At 38.5% G+C, this 25369-nt stretch overlaps 1 protein-coding gene across 5 annotated transcripts in view; it reads left to right on the forward strand.

The window, feature by feature from the left end:
- CPED1 (cadherin like and PC-esterase domain containing 1) overlaps nt 1-25369 on the forward strand; it is a 328745-nt gene that overhangs the window by 75392 nt on the left and 227984 nt on the right. For 4 of the 5 annotated variants that reach the window (XR_009736016.1, XM_061414531.1, XM_061414532.1 and 1 more), the window contains 2 exons: nt 2877-2983; nt 15241-15316. Coding sequence is in view for 4 of the 5 variants with exons in the window: in XM_061414531.1 (XP_061270515.1) it covers nt 2877-2983; nt 15241-15316 (183 nt within the window). In the remaining variant the exon portion in view is untranslated. Of the gene's footprint in view, nt 1-2664; nt 2708-2876; nt 2984-15240; nt 15317-25369 lie in introns of those variants that run through there. The other variant, XM_061414534.1, reaches the window with a different exon arrangement.

Raw genomic sequence — 25369 nt, forward strand, 5'->3', positions numbered from 1 at the left:
GTAGTGTTATGAATGTCAAGAAATTGTGTGATGCTTCATGAATTAGCCTAAATTCCTTTTGATGTTTAGATCCCTTACAGATTGCTAAGGGCAGTGACTGTCTGCCCTTTTGTTTTGCTATTGACTTTCATATTTCTAGTAGTGTTTGGTTCAGAGGAGGTTCTTAGTAAATTGAATGCTTTGAATTATTTAAATGAGTCTCCAGTTTCAAACATTTATGACTTAAATATATATTTCTATCAACTCTAGAAATTGTGTGTATGCCTTGGGTAGTGAAGAGGGGCATGCTTCAGACTTAGAGGAATACAAAACATACTCTGATTTTAACACCCAAACAGTATAGTCCATAATATGAAATTCTCCCCTCTCTGCATATTCTTATCTTTTTAAAATATTTAGTTGTGTGTATTATGACAGCAGGTTTCTTCTAGTGTTTTAGTTTCTTGGGCTAGAAGTAATAGCAAATGAAAATAGTCTCTGTGTTTTCCCTGTTGAATCCATATTAAATGGTTTTGGCTGAAAATGCCAGATGCACGTTTAAAATAAAATATTGGGATCATCATAGAGTATTAGGTTTTGACTACGGGAATCTATTTGTAGTTTCCTTCAAAGTGAGGATGCATGAGACAGGGGAGTCCCTTGACATCTGAGGCCTGATGGCTATTACTGGATGAGATTTCTCCCAGCTCCCCATCACCAGCATCATTTCTCCTTGGTCTGTTGAACTACTGTGCTATCCTCCAGTATCTTGAGATGCATCAAGCAAGCAGAAAAGCTCTAGGATGAAAGCTCAGATGTTAACTTGAGTTCAGTTGTCTGGATCCTTTGGTTGGGCAGAGAGGTTTCCCATCTAGCAACAGGGCAACTATAGACCAAATAACTCAGACTGCACAGGACCTGTCAAATGGAAAAGGACTTGAGTAGTGAACCGGAGAAGGCAATGGCACCCCACTCCAGTACTCTTGCCTGGAAAATCCATGGACTGAGGAGCCTGGTAAGCTGCAGTCCATGGGGTCGCGAAGAGTCAGACATGACTGAGCGACTTCACTTTCACTTTTCTCTTTCATTCACTGGAGAAAGAAATGGCGATCCACTCCAGTATTCTTGCCTGGAGAATCCCAGGGACGGTGGAGCCTGGTGGGCTGCCATCGATGGGGTCGCACAGAGTCGGAGACGACTGAAGCGACTTAGCAGCAGCGGCAGCAGTGAACAATGAAATTTCATTCCTAATCATCATAGATCATTATTCCTCATCAACCTTTTTTTCCCCTGTATGGCTCTTCTTTGAAAGCATTAGGCTATCAAGTGCGAAATTCTAGGACATTTTTAAGATGGCCTTGAATATTTCCTAGCTTTTTGAAGCTACTAACAATGCAGGAAGTGACTTGTGAGGTCTGGCATAAATACTAACAAATACTAAATGTTACTTGAAGGATCATTTATCTTAGGATTGATCAACAAAAGATGCCATGTGTACAGAAATTGCCTCATTTTCTCAACTGGATTTCCATCTAAAATGGAGAAATTTCCCAAGTAGTACCAATTCTTTTGAGTATTACTTAAGGTTCTTTTTATGGGTTTTTGGTGTGGTTTTTTTTGAGATAGATATTTCTATATTGTCTCTGAAGTAATGTGTTTACTACTCCTGTCATTAGCTACTTATTCATTCATTCATATAAAAAATGTTTCTAAGCATCAATTATATGCAGGGGTATGCTGACACAAATTTATGTAAATAGATCAAAAAAGAATAAGGGAAAATAAACCCATCTAGCCACATAAATGTTAATTTTTAAAAGTTTAAGCATTATGCAAGAATGTATTCTGCAGAGATTATTTTGGCAAGTAACTATGATTTACTGGCAAAGAACTTTGTTCTTGGTGAAATAGCTAAAATATCATTTGCTTTAGTCTATGTTATACTCTGTATTTTAAAGTCAGCTTTGCTGACTGTAACTAGAACATACATTTGTCTTTGAAAAAAACCTGTCTTAAATTTTTCATCGAATTTTATTTCCTACTTAGCCCAACTTTTTCTTTGTAAAAAAAATCATCAAAGTATTTTTGGGGGCTTCCCTGATGACTCAGTGGTAAAGAATCTATCTGCTTCCAGTGCAGGAGACATAGGTTCAATCCCGGCTCTGGGAAGATTCCTCATACTGCAGAGCAACTAAGCTCATAAACCACAACTACTGAGCCTGTGCTCTAGAGCCTGGAAGCCACGACTGCTGAGCCCATGTGCTGCAACTACTGAAGCCCACGTGCCCCAGAGCCTGTGCCCGACAAGAGAAGTCACAGCAATGAGAAGCCAGCACACTACGACTAGAGAGTAGCCCCCACTTGCTGCAACTAGAGAAAAGCTCACACAGCAACGAAGACCCAGCACAGCCAAAAATAAAATAAACAAATACATAAAATTATAAAAAAGTACAAAACAATTTAAAAAAAATTTTTTTAAGACGTATGAAAATTAATGGTAATACAGAGGCCCAGAACAAAATATTCAGTGTTTTGGCTTCTTGTTATTTGATTTACAACTCCTTCATCTCTTAAAAATACTTTATAAGCTTCTTTCTTTCCAATTTCCAATTGAGACTTGATAAATTTATAAAATTAGTGACTTGAAACATTCTAATTTTGTCTTTTAGAGGAATTTCTTGATATAACTTCAGATCATTGGATTTTCCCTAAGATACAATATGAAAATGTAAGTTCTGCTTAATTAGAAAAGTTGAATTTTAGTTACTTTGAATATTGTCTTTTGAGTATATTCAGAATCATTGTTACTTGTGTTTACATTCTTTAATCTGAAGACGTAAATGGTGCCTTTACAAATCTGATAAAGTGTTTGTTTTTCCATACTCTTTTGCTATTAGGTGATTTGGACTCTTGGGATCTGCTTATTTGCCTGTCTTCTAAGACACCTGGTGGAAAACCCTGCATATCAAAGGAAGACATGTGCCAGTTAAATTTACATCAAAAGGTAAACATTCTTTTTCAAAAAGTGAACAAATCTTATCAGACCTATAGGTATTTTTTTGAGTTTCCTATGACCATATTTACTCATTTTAAATTTAATGTTTTTCCTTTTTATTATTTATCACAGTATAATTGCTTTACAATGTTGTATTAAAATTTCTGCTGTATAGCAAAGTGAGTCAGATATATATATATATATATCCCTTCTTTTTTTGATTCCCTTCCCATTTAGGTCACCCAGAGCATTCATAGAGTTCCCTGTGCTGTTTAGTAGTTATCTATTTTATACACAGTCGTGTATTTATGTCACTCCCAACTCATCCCATTCTCCCTTTCCCCCTTGGTATCCATACTTTTGTTCTCCACATCTGTGTCTCTATTTCTGCTTGGCAAATACGTTCATCTATACAATATTGCTAGATTCCATGTATGTGCATTAATATCCAATATTTGTTTTTCTCTTTCTGATTTAGTCCAGTGTGTATGGCAGTCCGTAGGTCCATCCATGTCTCTACAAACGACACAATTTTGTTCCTTTGTAATGGCTGAGTAATATTCCATTGTATATATGTACCACATCTTTATCCATTGCTCTGTTGATGGACATTTAGGTTGTTTCCATGTTCTGGCTATTATTGTAAATAGACCTATGGTTTTTTAACACCAGTATTTCCTGGTCCATAATGTTCAAAAAAAATGTCTTGAAAAATTGGAGCCATTGCATCTTTGAAAAAGTTTCAATGGCCATTCCTTCTACACTTCACCATAAAACGTTCACCATTTTGGGGCTTCCCAGGTGGTACTAGTAGTACTGCCTGACAATGCAGGAGATATAAGAGACATGGGTTTGATCCCTGGGTCAGGGACATTCCCTGGAGGACAGCATGACAACTCACTCCAGTATTCTTGTCTGGAAACTCCCATAGACAATGGAGCCTGATGGGCTATAGTCCATGGGGTCACAAAGAGTCAGATACAGCTGAAGTGATTTAGGACACATGCATGCCTTCAACTTCAACTCCTGCCAATCAATATCCAATTTTACCCAGTAAGATGCAAGATTTGGCCTAAGAAATATCCCATCAAGCTCCTCAGTCCATGGAATTTTCCAGGCAAGAGTACTGGAGTGGGTTGCCATTTCCTTCTCCAAAGAAATAAATAGCCTATGGATTTTTGCTTACCCTGGTCACTTGTTTATCCAAGTAGTAAAGATTTTATTTACTAATTCCTTGTTTTGATGTTTTCAAATTTAAGTTGAATTACAACAAAATTTATAGTTTTTAAATTAACTTTAAAGTTGACATCCAATATTTACTACTGTGTATAAACTTTTATAAATACTTTAGAAAAACTAACAAAAGGCTTACAATGTGCTAGTCACTGTGCTGGAGAATTTACATCTTTATGGTCCCTTTAACAAACCTATGAGAAAAATGTCCAACCCAATAGATGTTTTTCAGTAGTAAAGAGAACTATAGGAGCTCCCTGATCACTCGGTGTTTCTGCAATTGACAGTGGTGATCACTCCTTCCTCCTTCTGACCCCTCCCTTGGAGGACCACATTCTTTTGCTTTTTCTTGTACATCTTTGCATCTTTGGCTGTCCTTTCTGCGTTCTTCAGAGCCACCTTTCCTCTGTCCATTCTTCAAATGCCTCTGTTCCCCAACACCACCTCTAAAGTTTCAACTATCATTTGTAATCGATGACTCCCAAATCTACATCTGAAGTTCCAAGCAGTTTCCCAGGCTTCAGGATTTCCTGAATAACTACTCTCTGAACAGTTCCACTTCAATATCGCACAAACACCTCAGATTCAATGAAGAGTAAATGGATTCACTGTCGTCTCTGGTAAATTCACTTCTGTGCTGGCATTTAGAAGCTCTGCAAAACTGCCCTGCTGGTCATAAGTGTGGTTAACCACTCTGTCACTTCCTAAGACAGAAATTAGCCTTCACCTTTGAGCCCTTTTTCTCCTATGTCATCTGCATTCTGTCAATCACGAATACTAAGGAATTTAACTTCTAAATAGTTCTCAAATATCATACCTACTTTCCATACTTACTACCTGTATTCTGATCAGTCACCCTGTGTAACCAGGACAATTGCCAAAATCTCTTCACTGATTTTTCCAAAGCAAGAATGTTTTGCCCCTGAAATCCATACTGCTCACAGTTACCAGAGTGAAAAATACAAATTGCTGACTTAAGCTGATTACTCCTGTCATTAAAATCTTGCACAGCTTCCCATTTTAGCTACAGGATAAAGTTGACAACGTTTGCTGTGTACATCAGTCAGCCCGCAGCAGGAAGCAAATGCCATACTCAAGAATTTAACTGAAGAAAAACTAATGAAAGAGCTATTTACAGAGCTTTTGGCAGGAAAAGAGAAACAAAAAGATTTAGAGGCACTCAGCGACCAGCTACATTATAAGATTTTACCACCCTTGATCTGAAGAAGGGTATGTAGAAGAAATGATATAGCAGAACCTAGTAAGAGCCAGAGACAAGAAAGAAAGATCAGTGGGAAGGGGCTGTATATGTCAAAGAATGTAACCATCACCAAATCATAGCCCTACAGAGGGAAGCCAAAAAGATAAGGAAGTATTCACCCTCTCTCTACTCCTACCTTGCAGTCTCTTCCGCAGCCTCCTACTGGTACCATTCTAAGTGCTTACTGTATTTGTTTGTATCCATTCTTTATATATGAAGAGACCAAAGCACAGAGAGGTTGAGAAAACTGCTTAAATCTTCCTTACTAATAAATGAAGCACCTAGGATTCAAGCTCTGGCAGTCTTACTTTAAATTCTGTGTTCTTAACCATATCACTATAGAACCTTTCTAAATAAACATTTAGCCACTGTATTTAAACCCTAGTCTAATCAATATTCTTAAAGAATACATAAATTCTAAATGATCCATGTTAGATAACTGCCACTTTGGAGCATGAATAATCTGAAGTTTTGTGAATCATGACTTGTTTATGTAAACATAAATAATCAAAAAAGAAGTTGCTTCAGATTTGTATGGTATGTGTTAGGATTGTCAGTGACCTTACAATGAAGGTCACTGGCTCATGTTAGAATTACTCACCACTTCAGAGCTTTAGAATTTAAGTGCTTAATGAAAATGATCTTAAGATCTGTTATAGGTGATGAATGACCAGGAGTTTCTCTAGCCAGGAAGAGACTAAAAGGAACTTAAAACTGTATTGGTGGGTCATGTGATGCTAAAAGTGAAACGAGGTCCACTCTTTGGGATGACACTAAGTCAGTGGGGCTCTGTCACCTCTGGCATGTTGTAGGGTTTTAAGAGCAGAGAGACTCATTTCTAACTCTGAATGTTTGTAGAGCTAGCCGTCCTTGAATCTGGGACACTGTGTTTCGTCCTTGGAGCACTGAGAACTACTGCAAAGTCTCTTATTTTAAAGCTTGTTAGGTCATTTTCAGGTAAATATGATGGAGTGATAATTGCATGTGAGAGACGTGGATGATAATAAGACTTTTTTTCTTTGATTAGCTAGTTCCCTTCTTGCCATTAATTCTCTTCCTTATGGATATACCAAACAGCTTTCAGAGAAGGTCTGATTTTTGATAAAATAAAAGATGTGAACATCTATGAAGATCTAATGAAGAAAAAGAACAGTTTCCTAAGATACAACGTGACATGTGTTTCACTCTCAATGTTCATGAGAAACCAGAGGCAAAATTTTCCCTGGGTGCTTTTTTACACTTTATGTAAATAGCCCAAATTCAAATGTCTGCTTTCCTTATGAGTTAATGGTATTACTGTGGCTTTAGTTTTTTTTGTTGTTGATAATAAACCTTTTCTGAATGTTTATAATTAATATTCTACTGTTGCTCTTATTAATGAAATATATCTCAAAATAAGAATGATTTTTTTTCTTTTGCTTCTGACAGTATGTAATGGAAACAATTTAAATAACAGATTACCACAGATTAGGTTTGTAGAAGGTACATTGGGATTGAAATATTTTTAAATGCACATTTCCTTTCTCTCAGTTTGATCTCAGAAATATTCTGTGGCTCAAATGTTATTATATCATTTATTTCATATATATTCAAATCCTTTCAAAGATACAGAAGCTTTTGTGCCAGGAAAAACAGCAGTCTCTATAAAATGCACACGCACACATATACACATGTATACATAAAGCATTCAAACCCAGTACAAGATCAGCATGTATTAGAAGTGCCTCTTTGGTTGGTAATGATGTGTCCATGTAGGTTCATCAGTTGTAACCTCTCTCTCTGGGGGAGATGTTGATGATGGGGGAGGCTGTGTGTGGGTGGGGGGATGGGCATATGGGGAATCTCTGTACCTTCTCTTCGGTGTTGCCTTGCCCTTAAAATTGCCCAGCCCAAAACAAATTCCATTGAAAATAATTAGTGCAGTATTAAGCCAGAGAAGCTCATTGTATACAAGTCAGCTAATCCCAATGAAAACTTCTCTGATTGTGTCCCACTTGGTAATGAAGCAAATCTTGTATATTTTATGATGTATTAGGTTTAACTAATACAAAGTTAAAATATGTGTAATAAAGTTGATTTACCACAGCTGTTTAGACCCGTAGCATCGTGTGTGTTTACTTCTTTGTGTTTATTTAGTTTAACTGCTTAGTTTGACGCTCGGTTCCAGCGTAGAGCAGAGATGATACTTCTAGTGTCACGTGTTGCCTGGGTCATGTCATCTGCTTCGACTCTGTTAATTCCAAAGATGTGCTTTGGAACAAAGAGCAGGGGAAGCATGTCATTGGGTGGGGGATGCAAAACTGAGAGCAATTGCTTCCTTTGGCTTGGCTCTGGCTTTCTGAAGCAAGTGTTTGGTTGGCCCTCAGTCAGTTCATCATCCTGACACAAGATCTCATGTGAAAAGTCATCCCGTGCTCATTCTCAGTCACTCAGTTGTGTCCAACTCTTTGCCACTGCATAGATTGTAGCCCACCAAGCTCCTCTGTCCATGAGATTCTCCAGGCAAGAATACTAGAGTGGGTTGGCATTTCCTTCTCCAGGGGATCTTCCCGACCCAGGGATCAAACCCAGGTCTCCTGCATCTCCTGCATTGGCAGGACCATCTCTCTGATAAGACACAGCGACTACCCTTTGTTTCTGAAATCTGTGTAAGCTGTACTCCATCTTTGCAGCATCCACACACATTCTTCTAGCCCATTAGTTCCGTTCCCATAGTTCGTTTTACCAGGGCTCTGCAATTCCTTTCCTTCTGTAGAAGTCGACTTCCCTGGTGGCTCACATGGTAAAGCATCTGACTACAATGCGGGAGACCCAGGTTTGATCCCTGAGTTGGGAAGATCCTTTGGAGAAGGAAATGGCAACCCACTCTAGTACTCTTGCCTGGAAAATCCCATGGACGGAGGAGCCTGGTAGGTTACAGTCCATGGGGTCGCAAAGAGTTGGACACAACTGAGTGACTTCACTTACTTTCTTTCACTTTGTAGAAATCAGGATGGTATAATAAGGATGTTGTAAGCATCTGCAACAGTAGCATATTTTCTCTGAGCCCTTCAAGAAGTGGGTGGAGGATTTAAAAAGGACCCGTACACAGCCTTTCCTGTTACTTAGCTAATGCTGCTTCTCTTTCTTGGCCCTTCTTTCATTACAGATTCTATTTAGTCAGTAGCAACTGAGTGATTTTTTTTTTCCCCTTAAATAGAGGAAAATGGTTCAAGTATATGGGCTTTTAAATCGTTTCACAATCGAATTTAGAAATGTGTTTTTATGGTAAAAATTACAGCATAAAACCACTAAACCTCTATTGCGGACTCCCCAGACCTTTGCAATGGTCTGTCCCCTCCCTCCAGCCTCTCTTAGGAATTCTGAATTGAAAACTTTAGGGTTTTATGAAGGCCCTTCTTTTCCTACATTTAGACTCTAAAAGTGATCACTTTTGAATCTGAGAAATGTAGACATCCTAAAATCTAAAGTATACTATCCACTTGTCTCAATTCCTATATTCCCAAGAATGGGTTCTGCTGCAGCCTGGGCTTTAGTACAGTATAGATGTGGTACACACATACAGTGGAATATTAGTTGGCCATTAAAAATATTGAAATAATGCTATTTGCAGCAATATGGATGGTGGACCTGGAGATGATCATACTAAGTGAAGCAGTCAGACAAAGACAAGTATTATATGATATCACTTATATGCAAAAAAAAAATTTTTTTTTAATACAAATGAACTCATCTACAAAACAGAAACAAATTCACAGACAGAGATTGAATTATGGTGACCAGAGAGGAAGGATGGGGAGGGGAGGGATAGGCTGGGAGTTTGGGGGACTGACATGTACATGCATGCTAAATCACTTCAGTTGTGTCCAACTCTTTGCATCCCCATGGACTGTAGCCCTCCGGGCTCCTCTGTCCATGGGATTCTCTTGGCAGGAATACTGGAGTCGGTTGTCATTTCCATCTCCAGGGGATCTTCCCAACCCAGGGATTGAACCCACGTCTCTTATGTCTCCTGCATTGGCAGGCGGGCTCTTTACCACTACTACCACCTGGGAAACCCCATGTATATACATCTATGTTTTAAACAGATAACCAAGGACCTACTGTATAGCACAGGGAACTCTGCTCAGTATTCTGTAATAACCCAAATGGGAAAAAAATTTTAAAAGAATTAAAAATAAAGTAAAATATCATTCATAACACAGAACCTTGCAAATGTAGAGATTCAGTAACTGGATTGAATCATACTAGTTATTTATCTTTTGCATACACATACTAAGTTGCTTCAGTTGTGTCTGACTCTTTGCGACCCTATGGAATGTAGCCCGGCAAGCTTGCTGTCCATGAGATTCTCCAGGCAAGAATACTGGAGTGTGTGCCATTTCCTCCTCCAGGAAATCTTCCCAACCCAGGGACTGAACCTTCGTCTCATGTCTCCTGCATTAGCAGGAGGGTTCTTTACCACTAGCACCACCTGGAAAGATCTGTCTTTTGCACAGATTAACTTGAATAGTAAAGTTTACATATACATGAGTTAAATACATTATTTTTATGTACACTCAGAGATTAAAATGAGACTATATTAGAAATGGTTTTATTAGGAGAAATTAATTTGTTTTTTATAGAAGAGATTTTCTGCATTAAAAGTTATAGAGGAATAAAAAATACTCAATCCTTGGGGAAAAAAAAAAAAAGAGCATTAAAAAATTTATGCCTGACCTGAGCTGAAGTTTACAGTTTGCTGAATAAACGGATAGAGTTAACAACATTGCAAGGATTAGAAAACTTTTAATCGATGAACTGTTTCAAAGAACTTTAAATGAATCCTTTTTTTAAAACTACAACTTGTGGGGAAGGCGCCAAGATGGCGGAGGAGTAGGACGGGGGAAACACTTTCTCCCCCACAAATTCATCAAAAGAGCATTTAAACGTCGAGTAAATTCCACAAAACAACTTCTGAATGCCAGCAGAGGACATCAGGCACCCAGAAAAGCAACCCAACTCCTCGAAAGGAGGTAGGAAAAAATATTAAAGACAATAAAAGAGACAAAAGAGGGAGGGACGGAGTTCCGTCCCGGGAAGGGAGTCTTAAAAAGAGAGAGGTTTCCAAACACCAGGAAACCTTCTCACTGCCGAATCCCTGCCGAGCTTTGGAAGCACAGAGGACAACATAACAGGGAGAAAAAATAAGTAAACAATTAAAACTCGTAGATTGCGAGCCCTACGGTAACTCCTCCAGTGGAGAAGCAGCGCAGACGCCTGCATCCGCCATTAGCAAGCGGGGGCTGGGAGGGAGGCGCGGCGCGGGCTGCATCGCTGAGAGTAAGAATCTGGCCTGAATACCCTGAGCACTATCTGAGCGAAATAATTTGGGCTAGCAAACCAGACTGTGGGATATCTACCATGCGAAAAGCCAGCCCTAACCTAAGACACCGCCAGCCCGCGCACGGAACAAAGGACTAAACAGAGGTAGCCGGCTGCAAACCTTCCCCCTCCGGTGACAGGCAGCCAGAGCCGGAAGGGGGCAATCGCAGCCCCAGAGAGACATTATCTATAAAACTGGCTTCTTTGCTAACTAAAACTTATTGGGGGTCTGGACGGTTAACATCTGCCTGAGAAGGTGCGCCGGTTTTACGCCCAGATAACCGAGTGGCGGGGAGGCGATAAGTCGCAGCATTGGCGCTCGCCAAACACCTCATCACCTGAGCTGCTCGGACCTGGGAAGAGCACAAAACGCAGCCCCAACTGAGTCTGCGCCTCTGAGGACTACCTGAGTGCCTGAACCTGAGCGGCTTGGACCTGGGAGGTGCATGCAACCCAGGCCCAGCCTCGGATTGTTCCCGGCAGAACAACCTAGAGCCCGAGCAGTGTGGGCAGGGAGGCTACACGCGCCGTGAGCGGGGGCAGACCCAGTGTGGCTGAGGCACTGCGAGCGCACGCCAGTGTCATTTGTTTGCAGCATCCCTCCCTCCCTCCCCATAGCGTGACTGAACAAAGAGAAGAAATACAGCTCCACCCACCAGAACACCGACACAAGCTTCCCTAACCAGGAAACCTTGACAAGCCACCTCTACATACCTACACACAGCGAGGAAACGCCACAATAAAGAGAACTCCACAAACTGCCAGAATACAGAAAGGACTCCCAAACTCAGCAATTTAAACAAGATGAAGAGACAGAGGAATACCCAGCAGATAAAGGAACAGGATAAATGCCCACCAAACCAAACAAAAGAGGAAGAGATAGGGAATCTACCTGATAAAGAATTCCAAATAATGATAGTGAAATTGATCCAAAATCTTGAAATTAAAATGGAATCACAGATAAATAGCCTGGAGACAAGGATTGAGAAGATGCAAGAAAGGTTTAACAAGGGCCTAGAAGAAATAAAAAAGAGTCAATATATAATGAATAATGCAATAAATGAAATTAAAAACACTCTGGAGGCAACAAATAGTAGAATAACAGAGGCAGAAGATAGGATTAGTGAATTAGAAGATAGAATGGTAGAAATAAATGAATCAGAGAGGATAAAAGAAAAACGAATTAAAAGAAATGAGGACAATCTCAGAGACCTCCAGGACAATATTAAACGCTACAACATTCGAATCATAGGGGTTCCAGAAGAAGAAGACAAAAAGAAAGACCATGAGAAAATACTTGAGGAGATAATAGTTGAAAACTTCCCTAAAATGGGGAAGGAAATAATCACCCAAGTCCAAGAAACCCAGAGAGTCCCAAACAGGATAAACCCAAGGCGAAACACCCCAAGACACATATTAATCAAATTAACAAAGATCAAACACAAAGAACAAATATTAAAAGCAGCAAGGGAAAAACAACAAATAACACACAAGGGAATTCCCATAAGGATAACAGCTGATCTTTCAATAGAAACTCTTCAAGCCAGGAGGGAATGGCAAGACATACTTAAAATGATGAAAGAAAATAACCTACAGCCCAGATTATTGTACCCAGCAAGGATCTCATTCAAGTATGAAGGAGAAATCAAAAGCTTTTCAGACAAGCAAAAGCTGAGAGAATTCTGCACCACCAAACCAGCTCTCCAACAAATACTAAAGGATATTCTCTAGACAGGAAACACAAAAATGGTGTATAAACTCGAACCCAAAACAATAAAGTAAATGGCAACGGGATCATACTTATTAGTAATTACCTTAAACGTAAATGGGTTGAATGCCCCAACCAAAAGACAAAGACTGGCTGAATGGATACAAAAACAAGACCCCTACATATGTTGTCTACAAGAGACCCACCTCAAAACAGGGGACACATACAGACTGAAAGTGAAGGGCTGGAAAAAGATTTTCCATGCAAATTGGGACCAAAAGAAAGCAGGAGTCACAATACTCGTATCAGATAGATTAGACTTTAAAACAAAGGCTGTGAAAAGAGACAAAGAAGGTCACTACATAATGATCAAAGGATCAATCCAAGAAGAAGATATAACAATTATAAATATATATCCACCCAACATGGGAGCACCGCAGTATGTAAGACAAATCCTAACAAGTATGAAAGGAGAAATTAACAATAACACAATAATAGTGGGAGACTTTAATACCCCACTCACACTTATGGATAGATCAACTAAACAGAAAATTAACAAGGAAAAAAAAAAAAACATGTATCTATAAAGTTCACTAAAGCAAAGCACAGTAAAATGAGGTATGGCAATAAAAGGCGTTAATTTATCAAAAAAAAAAAAAATAAAGTGCTGAAAAATTAAAGCTGTCAATTCTGTAATAGATATTCATTGAAAGTATCTTTTGAAATGGGGGTGAAAACACCTTCAGAGAAATGAAAGCTAAGGAAGCATGCACGAGCTATAAAAAATGATAAAGTCCTTTATGAATGATGATAATATCAAAACAAAACTTGGAAATACAGGAAGGAGTAAAGAGCACTATGAACAGTCAATACATGGATAAACATTAGAAACTATTCTCTTTTCTTAATTTCTTCATGGTAAACTATCAACATCATATTGTGAAATTTTTCAGAAAAAAAAAAATAAAAAAATAAAAGCTAGTGATCTCCAAACACCTGAAAAAAAAAAAAAAGAAAAAAGAAAACATAAAGGAACTTAATGCTTACATAAGAAATTAGAAAAACAAAAACAAAAACAAACAAACAAAAAAACCTACAACTTGTGGTTGAATTGTTGAATTGATCAAAGCTTAGAGCAGAAGTGGTATTTAGAGACCCAAGGCTCTATTTTTCAAATGGAGAAATTGAAAAAGAGAAGTAAGGTGATATGCTCAAGGTTCTCACTGTGTTACCCACCAGAAGTGGGACTAAAACTCATGTTTTTGATTCTTTCTCTTTTCTCCAGCTGCAACTGAATTCTTTCTATCCAGTCAGGTCAGCAGGCCTGAAAGAAACTCTTAATACAGTGCATTTTTAGGATGGACTGAATTAATTTGAAAGTAATCAATATTTGGTCAAAAATGAATCTGATTTTCAAGCTAATTTATAGTAAATCTTTCTATTGGTTTTAATGAAGTGTTACCATATTTGATGTTCTTTGGGGGATTCAGTTGAGAATAGCTAGTTAATCTGTAAATTCCAAAGAGAAGAATTGTTTGTATTTTTTCTTTATAAATTAAAATATGTGTTTGAATTTATGACTACATTTATAAAGCTTCCCAAGAGCAAGTTTCTGTTAAAATAGAGTTCTGTGGTGACTGGATTTTATACTTGAAGCAATAAATACCCTTCAGTATGATGTGAAAAGTGGTGCAATGGTTAAGAATTTGCCAGCAGTACAGGAGACATGGGTTCCATCCTGTGGGTCAGGAAGATCCCTTGGAGAAGAAAATGGCAACCAGTTCCAGTATTCTTGCCTGGGAAATCCCAGGGACGAGGAGCCACCAGTTCATGGGGTCACAAAGAGTAGGACACAACCGAGCACAGACGTAGCATGAAACGAAAAGGTCTTCCTAGGTAGGGCTGCTGCTGCTGCTAAGTGGCTTCAGTCGTGTCCGACTCTGTGCGACCCCATCGACGGCAGCCCACCAGGCTCCCCGTCCCTGGGATTCTCCAGGCAAGAACGCTGGAGTGGGTTGCCATTTCCTTTTCCAATGCATGAAAGTGAAAAGTGAAAGTGAAGTCGCTCAGTCGTGTCTGACTCTGCGACCCCATGGACTGCACCTACCAGGCTCCTCCGTCCATGGGATTTTCCAGGTAAGAGTACTGGAGTGGGTCGCCATTGCCTTCTCCCTAGGTAGTGCTAGTGCTAAGCAACCCATCTACTAATGCAGGAGACATAAGAGATGTGGGTTTGATCCCTGGGGTGGGAAGATTCCCCTGTAGGAGGGCATAGCAACCTACTCCAGTATACTTGTCTGGAGAATCCCTTGGAAAGAGGAGCCTGGAGGGCTACAGTCCATGAGGTTGCAAAGAGTCAGACACAACTAAGCCACTTAGCATGAGTGAAAACTATAAATGCTAACAGGTTAAGCATTAGCACTAGATGTCTGTGACTCAATATCATGACATTGAAGTATGTCTGTGTTTTAAAAAATGTTCCCAAATATTTTGAAAATTCCTAAGGGCAATTTTTGTCTTTTATTATCAAATAAACTACTCTATTAATTTGCATTTGAATGTTGACTTTCAGAGTTTTGAAGATAGGGAGTGGATGGTGTAGACAATACTTCATACCTGTACCCTGTGGGCTGTTTGTGTATTCTTTGCCTTAGTGTTTATGAATGCTTAACTCATCAGAACTTTTTCCTTTCCTTTCAGGTAAACATGTTACCAGAAATACAGCATCAGCTTTGCAGAAAGGAAGGATTATGTCAAATCATTAAAAGATTTCCAGGTAATCTTTCATTTGCTTCCTTATGCATAAATCTGTGAGATATATAGGCTTCCTCAGCAGACACAACTAAGGAGCCCTCAGATCAGCATACTAAGCTCCTGTCTTCATCAATGCCACCTTCACAAATCTTCTAGAATTCACAAGGTTTTGCCAAAGAGAAAGACTTTGGTAATAAGGAATAGCACACAATGTTGAAATTCTTTCCCTTAGTTTTGCCTTCTAAATTTCTAGATGAATATTCTTTTTCTTCCTGTGTATTTGTTTTCAAAATAGTTGTTGCTTCATTTTAAAAGCAATTATTACAGTACTTCTTAATTATACAAACTCTGAGGTTTTTAAAAAATATATTTCTTTAAGTGATTCCAGTCTTAACAAATTTCTTTCTGCTTCCTGGAGGTCTCTCAATTTGTCTCAACAACTTTAGAAATTTGGGACAAAAATTACCATCGCGCCTCCTCATAGAGTCCCAGAGTGGAAAGAAGACATCAGATTGCATATGAGTCTTCACTGATGTAGCCTACTTGAAAACTCATCAATGAAAGAGTTCCTCAGATTTCTAGTTTAAAACACACTTAATGTTTGTCCCTAGAAAGTATTACACTATATCATTAATATTTAAATCCACATAGTTTTAATTATGTTTTTAAAATTAATTTGTATCTGAGTTGAATCAGAAAACTGGTATCAGCTTTTCCATGGGGTTTCTGCTTCTACAGCAAATGAACCACGTTGATATGTCCCACTATAAAGACTACCATCTTCTCTTGTCATTTACCAAAGATTGAAATAGTCATAAATTAGCAATTAACCTTTCAATTTAAGGTACTTGTTTAAAATAAATAATCGATATATAAACTTGGTTATGCAGGAATCATTTTATATGACACTTGTAACTGACTCCATGATCTCTTTGTTTTGTTTATGTAAACTTTAGTGAATATTATTTTATAAAACAATGTTTTTGTGAGACGCAAGTAAACTGATTATTCCCATCAGTACGTTATTAATATGTATCTAGAAATCCTTTAATTAAGTCAATTTTTAAAACGTTTGTTTACATTTTGAACAGAACCTACGTACTTTTAAAGTATGTTTTTCTTTGTTTCTGTTTGCATTTCAAAATGACTGATAAGCACTGGAGTTAGCAGAAAAGAAGCATATTAATGAAAGCCTGTTTGTAGCCAGATATGAATTACCAGTTTCAAAAAAATTCCCCAAACAACTCTTACCTAAGTTTACATTTTGCTTCCGTAAGATTAAAAAATTTTAGTCTACTTGCTGCTTTAAACATTTCTTATTCTCAAAATCATCTATAAGTTCTAGACATATATAGTCCTTTCCTCACTCTGCCTAGTTTGTAATTTTCTATGTATCTCTGTGACTAACAAGGTAATTTCATGGAATATACAGCCTTTTTAATGAAATTATTTCTCCTGTAATGTTATCTTTCTATAGCTGAAGATAATTTTCTTAGATGTGTAGCTTTAAAGGAATAGGTCTACAGCACTGTTTTTTGGTATAAGCTTTATAAACAATAGCTTATGTTGGAGACAATGGCTATGAATATATAGTATACAATATAACATTAATATTAATAAGATTAAAAAACACATTATTTGTTGTGAATACTGAATATTTAATATTGGATACAGATCAGATAGCATCATGCCTGTACCTAAAAATATTTTTAAAAGTAGGTACTATTAAAAAGATGGTAAAACTAAACATAATGCTATATACTTTAGTCATTTTATTTAAAACTAAAGTGATCTATGCCATTTTGAGACAGACAAAACACAGATTTTGAAACCAAAGATTTTTACCTCTGCCACCTATAAGGTGTGTGAGTTAAATTTGCGTTGTTGTTATTTTTTTTTTTAAGCTATAAAGTGAGGATAGTGAGACCCATTTCACAGATTTAATTTAAAAAATTAAGTATACAGGTATGAAAGTGAAAGTTGCTCAGTTGTGACTCCATGGACTATATAGTGCATGGAATTATGTGTATGTAATTTTATTTGACAACTAATACGTATTTATATACATACTATTAATATAGTGACACATCGTGCTCCAAAATGGTAACTGGGTCATCCTAGATGTAAAAAGTCCAACAACAGGACTTTCAGTATTTTTTCTCTTCATGTGATGGATTATCACTACAATTTTATGCTTCTGCCGAACCTGTGAAGAGTCAGAATTCACCTTCTTCCAAGTTCACAAGTCTGCCTGCCAGTTTCATGGGAGCTGGCAGAAGACAGGAGACTCCTGGGTCAGAGACAAATGACTTTATTATTTATAGCAAGAGAGGCAGACAGATTATCAGCATTTGCAGTGCATCCCAGCTCCCACAGGGCAAGTGAAGAGGTCTAGGTGGTGACACTTGTATACTAAGTGGTTTGCATTTCAAGAGCAGAGCTCCTAGCTTAGAGAGTTTGAATGTTCATAAGGTCCGTGAGTGTGCCTACCCTTTGCCCCAGAAAGACCCATTATTTTTGTTATACTGGGCAAAACCTTCTCTTTGATCTGGAGAGAGACACCATCTGTATCTTTCAAGGCTATCTGCTGCATAAATATCCTTGAAAAGATAGTTCAGAACAGATTCTTAGTGCCTCTGTTTGCAAATGATGCAAAAATGTGAAAAATACATGAAGTGTCTCATAATGATTTCAGAAAAGAATACCTGACAGGTTTGAGTTCTGAAGCTTAATCAATGTATAATTTGGAACAAGATTTGAAGCCTGGTTTGCACTTCAGGCTTTTTTTTTTTAATCGATAAAAATAAGACATTGGCAATTATTAATAACTCAGAGATTCCATAATTCCTCTGTGCCTTTTTCCCATACAGACATGCTGTGCCAGGCTTTATCTTGAGCAGTAGGTGCCAACACGGATGCTACGAAGGCAGGGATGATCATCCCCATGAATCTGAATGGGACCTTGCAAGTGTGGCAGGACAGAATCTGAGCCAGATGTAGGGGAGAGTTTAAAGACAGCCTGTAAGACTCACACAGTCTCTTCCGTGTCCCAGCTGCATAGAGTGTACCTGCTGTTAGACTTGTGACTCACATGGAAAGGCACAAATCCATGGAATTTTTACTGGCTAGCCCAAAGGTTCATTTTTATCTTGCCATTTAACATGTTTGTGTTTGAAGACAAATGCTTCATAATTTTTCATTGGCCCCAGTTTTTTACTAGTGACTTTTGTTGCTGTTTATTGCACGTGTGTGCATGCGTGCTCAGTTGTGTCTGACTCTTCGTGACCCCATGGAGCATACACTTCCAGACTCTTCTGTCCATAGAATTTTCCAGACAAGAATGCTGGAGTGGGCTGCCATTTCCCACTCTAAGGAATCTTCCCAACCCAGGGATCGAACCCATGTCTCCTGCATCTCCTACGTTGACAGGTGGATTCTTTACCACTGCACACCACCTGGGAAATTGCTTTTTATTAAGTTTTATTTTTTTGATAAAAAAATTTCTTTTCTATATTTGAAATATAAGTACAAAACAGAACACCAGGGAAACTGTTTTATTTGAGTTGTCAATTGTTTTTGTCCTCTTTTATGCCATTCAAGAAGCCTTGGTTATACTGGAGTGGGTTGCCATGCCCTTCTCCTGGGGGATCTTTGGGACGCAATTGTTTTTTTTATGTCTTTTTAAATGTTCAGTTTCTTCATTTGCATATTTTTAGGAACTCTTCACTGGTGTGACAGGTAACACTAAACATAAATTCCATCTTCTTTAATTATAAAAATATCATAGCACATATAATCAATGTCTTTTTAAATGATATAAACCTTAAGTCTGATGATGAATTTAATCTTTGGTGATTAGTAGGAAAATACTTTGAGAACGCAAAAGTTTAGAAATAAAACTTACTTTGAAAGGAAAAAAAAAAAAAGCCTTGGTTAGTAGTGTGCCAAAGTTTTGGCTATTGCTCATTCTTTCCAGTTTTATCTCAGTTCTGAGTACTAGCTTTCATGTGAAATTTGAAATGTCCCCAAACTTGTACTCAAAGTTTTGAACATTTTAAGATCTCTGGCCTCATCTTTTCAGTAACATGTGAATATATTAAAAAAAAAAAAGGAAAAGGAAAATGATAAACAGAGTTTAACTCTTTTGTTGTATGTCAACAAGCCTGGACTTTTAAAAAATATAGATATTTACTACCAAATATAAAATATATCTTTTAATAACATAATTGAACTTATTTTAAAATATCAACCAGTATTAGTTATTTATCTTACATGAAATTGGTGATTGTTTTAAAAATTTTAGGTCTAAAAATTTCTGTTTATTGTATGATACCAGTGAAATATTTTCAGGGAATCAAGTAGACTAGCTTGAATTTAAATGAAGCAACATGGAAATTATCAATGTTTATGGACTTCAAGGAGATCCAACCAGTCCATTCTGAAGGAGATCAGCCCTGTGATTTCTTTGGAAGGAATGATGCTAAAGCTGAAACTCCAGTACTTTGGCCACCTCATGCGAAGAGTTGACTCATTGGAAAAGACTCTGATGCTGGGAGGGATTGGGGGCAGGAGGAGAAGGGGACAACAGAGGATGAGATGGCTGGATGGCATCACTGACTTGATGGATGTGAGTTTGAGTGAACTCCGGGAGTTGGTGATGGACAGGGAGGCCTGGAGTGCTGCAATTCATGGGGTCGCAAAGAGTCAGGCACAACTGAGCAACTGAACTGAACTGAACTGAATACCATTTGAGAATTTTTATTGATTTCATTTTTTCCTTTCCTCTACAGTAATGTTCTCCTTCAAACAAGAATGTGAGTAATGAGGTTCCCAGTATTAAAGAAAATTGGGGACACAGCTCTATGAGGCAATCAGGCAGACTCTGAGAGAACACCAGAGTTAGCTTCTTCTCCATGCTCTCAAATGCTGGACTCCCTCTATGTGTTCTCTGAATGTGCCTTCATGCTTCTGCCTTTCCACTTCTGTCCCACACACGATTATATTCTTTGTGCAAAACATTCTTTCCCCAAGTAAAACCCTTACCTCTTTAGTATGACTGACTTCAGCTAGGTGATAGAATAAAGTAAGCTGATGGAACTAATTCAAACTAAATTATACCCTCACCCCAGTCATAAGCCTCTTACATGTATTTGCATTTTTATAAAAGAAGTTTGCAAACCCAATGAATTTCTAATTGGTAGAATTTCTGGAAGTGCATTCAAATTCCTATTCAGTTTAGCAGCAAGCCGTTCACTCCCAAAGCTTACTGAATCCGTCTACTTTCCTCCATCTCTACCATGACCAGTCTTGTCCAAGTCAACATGCTCTCATACCCTTCCCATTTCTTTTCTTGCTTCTGAATAATCCAGTTCATTATAAACACTAGCCAGAGTGATCTTTCCCCCATTTCTTTCAGAAATAAGACAAATTTATTTGGCCTGCTCACTGCAGTCTGTCTAGGGACTAAACAGCAAGGCCCAGGTAACTAGCTCTTATGCTCTGACTTGAGCCAGGGATAGATTTTATTGAGACCAGAAGTCACACACCCAAGTGTTTATGAGAGCCTAGTACGTGACATAAGAAGTTCATAACAATTCAGAAGCTTTCAAGATCAAATGACCCGCGTGTTTTCAATATTCAGCTTGTCATCAAATTTATAGACTCATTAATGTAAGTCATTTGGACTTTAAGAAGAGAAGAGGAGTTGAAAACATAGGAAGGTGCAAGGCAGTACCATGTGACATTGCCAAGAAATGCCTTGACAGAGTGGCAATGTTGGACACATAACGTTCCCCCGTGTTTCTCAGACCTGTAGAATCCAGTTACCACTGACATCCAGACCCATCCGGCAGCCTGGTCCTTCTGCTCCCATGTTTGTGTCCTCACACTTCTCTAAGCTCCTTCCTCTTAGCATATTTGCATTTCTCTACACACTTGGTAACTCCAGCTTCCATTCACCTCGTGAAATGGTTACTTTCTTTCCTAATCCCTAAAGACAGTGAAGCTGGGTGTTCTACTAAAACCTTATTCTCCAGTGTTGAGAAGAACTGTTGGCATCTCTTTGCTACCCCTCCTTCCTCTCATCTGTTAACATCCTGATCATTCAGCATATTCAATAAGAAAATCATCACATGGGTTGACTCTTTCTGGAGACTTCAGACCTGCCGTCATTCTTGTCAGTTTTGATGCCCACACCAAGGACCCATTCATCATCACCGTTCTTTGATCTCATCAAATCCATGACCTTCATTTCTTTTCATCTTCAGCCTCCCATTTGGGCAGCCTGGCTGATTAGTAATTTGCATCACAGACAACTACATCCATCTTTGAGACTTTAATTCACCCCTTTATAATCACTGGCTTTCTGGCTTTTTCCCTCCTTCGATATCTCTGAGCCTGGAACCTCAGAAGTCACTTTTGTTACTCTTAATTCTGCTACTTTCTCCAAGTCCCTCTGCTGTATTCAGTCATAATTTCTTTCCTACCAAGCCTGGACCACTGAGTTTGCCACTTGGAGTATTTCCTTACAGCTGTATATATTTTTCCTTAAATATATTTTTCCTTAAACATCAACTCTTAAGCCACCAATTCAGAAAAATTTTACAATCTGTCTTCTCTGCTCCCACACAGTAAACACTGAAGAAAACACGCAAGTTCTCTGTTCTTTCCGTGTCTTCCTCACTTGCTAAAATGGAAAAAAAAATCATACTACTCCTGCAATTGTTAGCTCAGCCACCACCACCAATAGAAGTAGCTGGTGTCCCGGAGGCATTCTATCCAAATTTCCCTCTAGGATACTTGTGAAAACACATTAAAAATTTTTGAATACTAGCCCTAGCACTCATAGGAAAATATCAGAGGAATTTCCATACATTCTAAGGCTGATGGAAGCACATTGTGGTTCTTAATGCTATGTTCAATTCAGCAGAGTAGAGAAGACCTTCTCTTGCATGATCAGGATATATTTTATTTCAAAAGAAAAGCTGGCAGAAAGTGCTGATGGTTTGGGTGTGGTTTCTAACTCCTGTGGTTTTAGCAAGCCATCAGTTGGGCTAAACAAGTTAGATGCTGGGAGCTTACATCTGTCATTCAGCTGCTTGTCTCAGAAGAGTTAAGTGATAAGAAAATGACACATTCCTTCCCAGTTGAGCATTTTGTTTTGCAAATGAAGCAAATATGAAATAAATATATTTTATATTGAAAATCTAAGTTCTTTTTACTCAGGACTGTCTTCTTGAGTAGAAGTCTACCTGATTTGCTGAGACAGGTACATTTTCTTTCCTCTTTGTTTCTATTGTACTTGTGAAAGCTTCCAGAGTAGCCTAGTCACAGTGTCTTAGTTGTATTTGTATATGTTTGTCTCCCTACAAGGACTAAGACACCCTGTTCTCAAGTTCAAGTGTATGGGCATAATTCCTGGTATATAATAGTTCCTCTAATATTTTTAAATAGAAGACTGGAGAGGATACTGATGGAGTGGGTTAGAGTGGTGGAAGGGCTTCCCTGGTGGCTCAGATGGTAAAGAATCTGTCTGCAGTGCAGGAGACCTGGGTTCCATCTCTGGGTTGAAAAGATCCCCTATAGAAGGGAATGGCTACCCACTCTAGTATTCTTGCCTGGAAGATTCCATGGACAGAGGAGCCTGATGGGCTACAGTCCATAGGGTCACAAAGAGTCATACACGACTGAGTAAATAGCTCTTTAGAGTGGTAGAAGGGGACCCTGGTGATTATTAGAGGGCTTTGGTGATGCTTGGATGGATTTATCCCTTTACTCACTGCACAAATTCAGTATTGAGTTGGCTCTATGAGGCAGAGTACCAGCAGGAGAAGTGGAAAATACTGTCTCCTTCTTCCAAGATATAATTACCCATTTTGAGTAATAAGGTTTTTGTATCCATGAAAGAACTAAAGGACTGTTATCATATTACACACACAAAGCAGAAAGATACCAATAAATTACATGACTGGTATCCACTTCTGGGTGATTATCATTACAGCCCAGAGACTGGTCACCTTATTCCTGTCTAAAAAGAATATGCTTAACACTGTATCACATTGTTGGTTCTCCTCACGCATGCAGGCTGGAGATGGATATAGACTTTTTATGGACAGGCTTATATTTTTGTACCATTTCAACCCCCAAATCTTTAAATATATGTTCACCATTTCTTTAGAGAGGAGGCTAAGGACAAAGTAGAGAGACAGTGGTAAGAAGGGTCTCTCTTCTCTTATCCAGTAATGTTTTAGGGCTTCTTATAGATCAGCTGTCTGGGCAGTTTTCTTCATCTTAATGGTTCTGCATTCAGGACAGAGGAAATAAATCCAGTACTTCTTGCTGACATTGTGCTTCAGCATTTTTCCTCTGTGGATCCTTTGAAAGAAAGGGAAGATGTCTGAGCTGTAGCCAGAAAACCTAAATCAGAAAGAGAGAGCATTGATCTTGGTTGCATGGGTGTGAGGTGATTATTTTTGTCTTTAAAAAAGAACCACTTAAAACCTCCTCACATACACACACACACACACACACACATCCCAGAAACCCTATGTAATGTAGGAAGAAATGACTTTGGTTTGATGGAAAAAGGGTAGGGTCCTTCCCTCTTTATCCTCTTCTTTGCCCTTTCTTTTTTTCCTCCTTGTGGCCCCCAGAGGCCACTGCCTGCCACCTGTCTGACCCATAAAAATCCTCTGAAGACTTTGGGCTGGGAACCACGGCTCTTGACAAGGAACTTTAGGATAGAGAGCATGAACAGTGGTCAGTGGGGGTGGATTCTATTTATCAAGCGTGATTCTATTTTCAAGCATGGAAGTTTGTAGAAATGTTCTTCTCTTTCCTGTGTCCTGTTAACATTTTTGGCCACCATGAGAAGGAAAATAGAAATCAAATTTGAAAATGATCAGACATGCATTTTTAAATTCCTGTTCCCTTTCCCTTTTTTTATGCTGTTATTGTGCTAGTGAGATACATTTGTTATGAAAAGAATAGAAAATACAGATAAGCAAAAAGAAAGAAGAAAATTTAAATTTAGTGCAACTACATAATTTTCCCGACCTTCCCTGTTCATGAACAATTTTTACATACTAGACTACTATTTGATTCAAGCATGAATAAATCATGGTGTATTTTTCAGTGGGAAACTGAAGACATTAAAAATGATGGCAGATATACATCTATTGGCATAGAAAAATATTCATACCATATTGTTAAGAATAAAAGTAATAAGAGTAACCCTAATATATGTTATATATATCTTACATTATTATATAATTTACCTATGTATGCAAGATCTATGTAAAATATATGTTAATAATATATTTTATTATAAAAATATGTACTTACATATATACACGTATATATTAATTCTTTAGTACTCACAATGTCTCTGTGAGGCAGTCATCATTATTATTCCTATTTTACTCAAGTGTAGAGAAGTTAAGTAAAATTTTCAGTGTCACACATCTAACAAATGATATCTGCACATAGTCCGCATGAGTCTGGAGTCTGCTTTCTTAGCCACTTCTCCTGGTGGCTCAGACGGTAAAGTGTCTGCTTACAATGCAGGATATCCGGGTTCGATCCCTGAGTTGGAAAGATCCCTTAGAGAAGGAAATGGCAACCCACTCCAGTACTCTTGCCTGGAAAATCCCATGGACGGAGGAGCCTGGTAGGCTACAGTCCTTGGGGTCACAAAGAGTCGGACACAACTGAATGACTTCACTTTCACTTTCATTTTCTCTCCTCCAAACTCCTCTGGGTGGCATTCAAGGCTCCGAACAACATTTCTCCCTGGTTTCCCATTATCTCCCAGCATAACTCTCTGCCCAAGCTCCCTTTACTGTCCTAACACGAGGCTGTGGCTCTCTCCTTTACCTGCTTTGGGGCTTCCCTGATAGCTCAGTTAGTAAATAATCTACCTGCAATGCAGGAGACCTGGGTTCAGTCCCTGAGTTGGGAAGACCCCCTGGAGAAGGGAAAGGCTACCCACTCCAGTGTTCTGGCCTAGAGAATTCCATGGACTGTATAGTCCATGGGATCACAAAGAGTCGGACATGACTGAGCAACTTTCACTTTC

This window comes from Bos javanicus, chromosome 4 (genome assembly GCF_032452875.1).
Source record: "Bos javanicus breed banteng chromosome 4, ARS-OSU_banteng_1.0, whole genome shotgun sequence".
Lineage (NCBI taxonomy): Eukaryota > Metazoa > Chordata > Mammalia > Artiodactyla > Bovidae > Bos > Bos javanicus.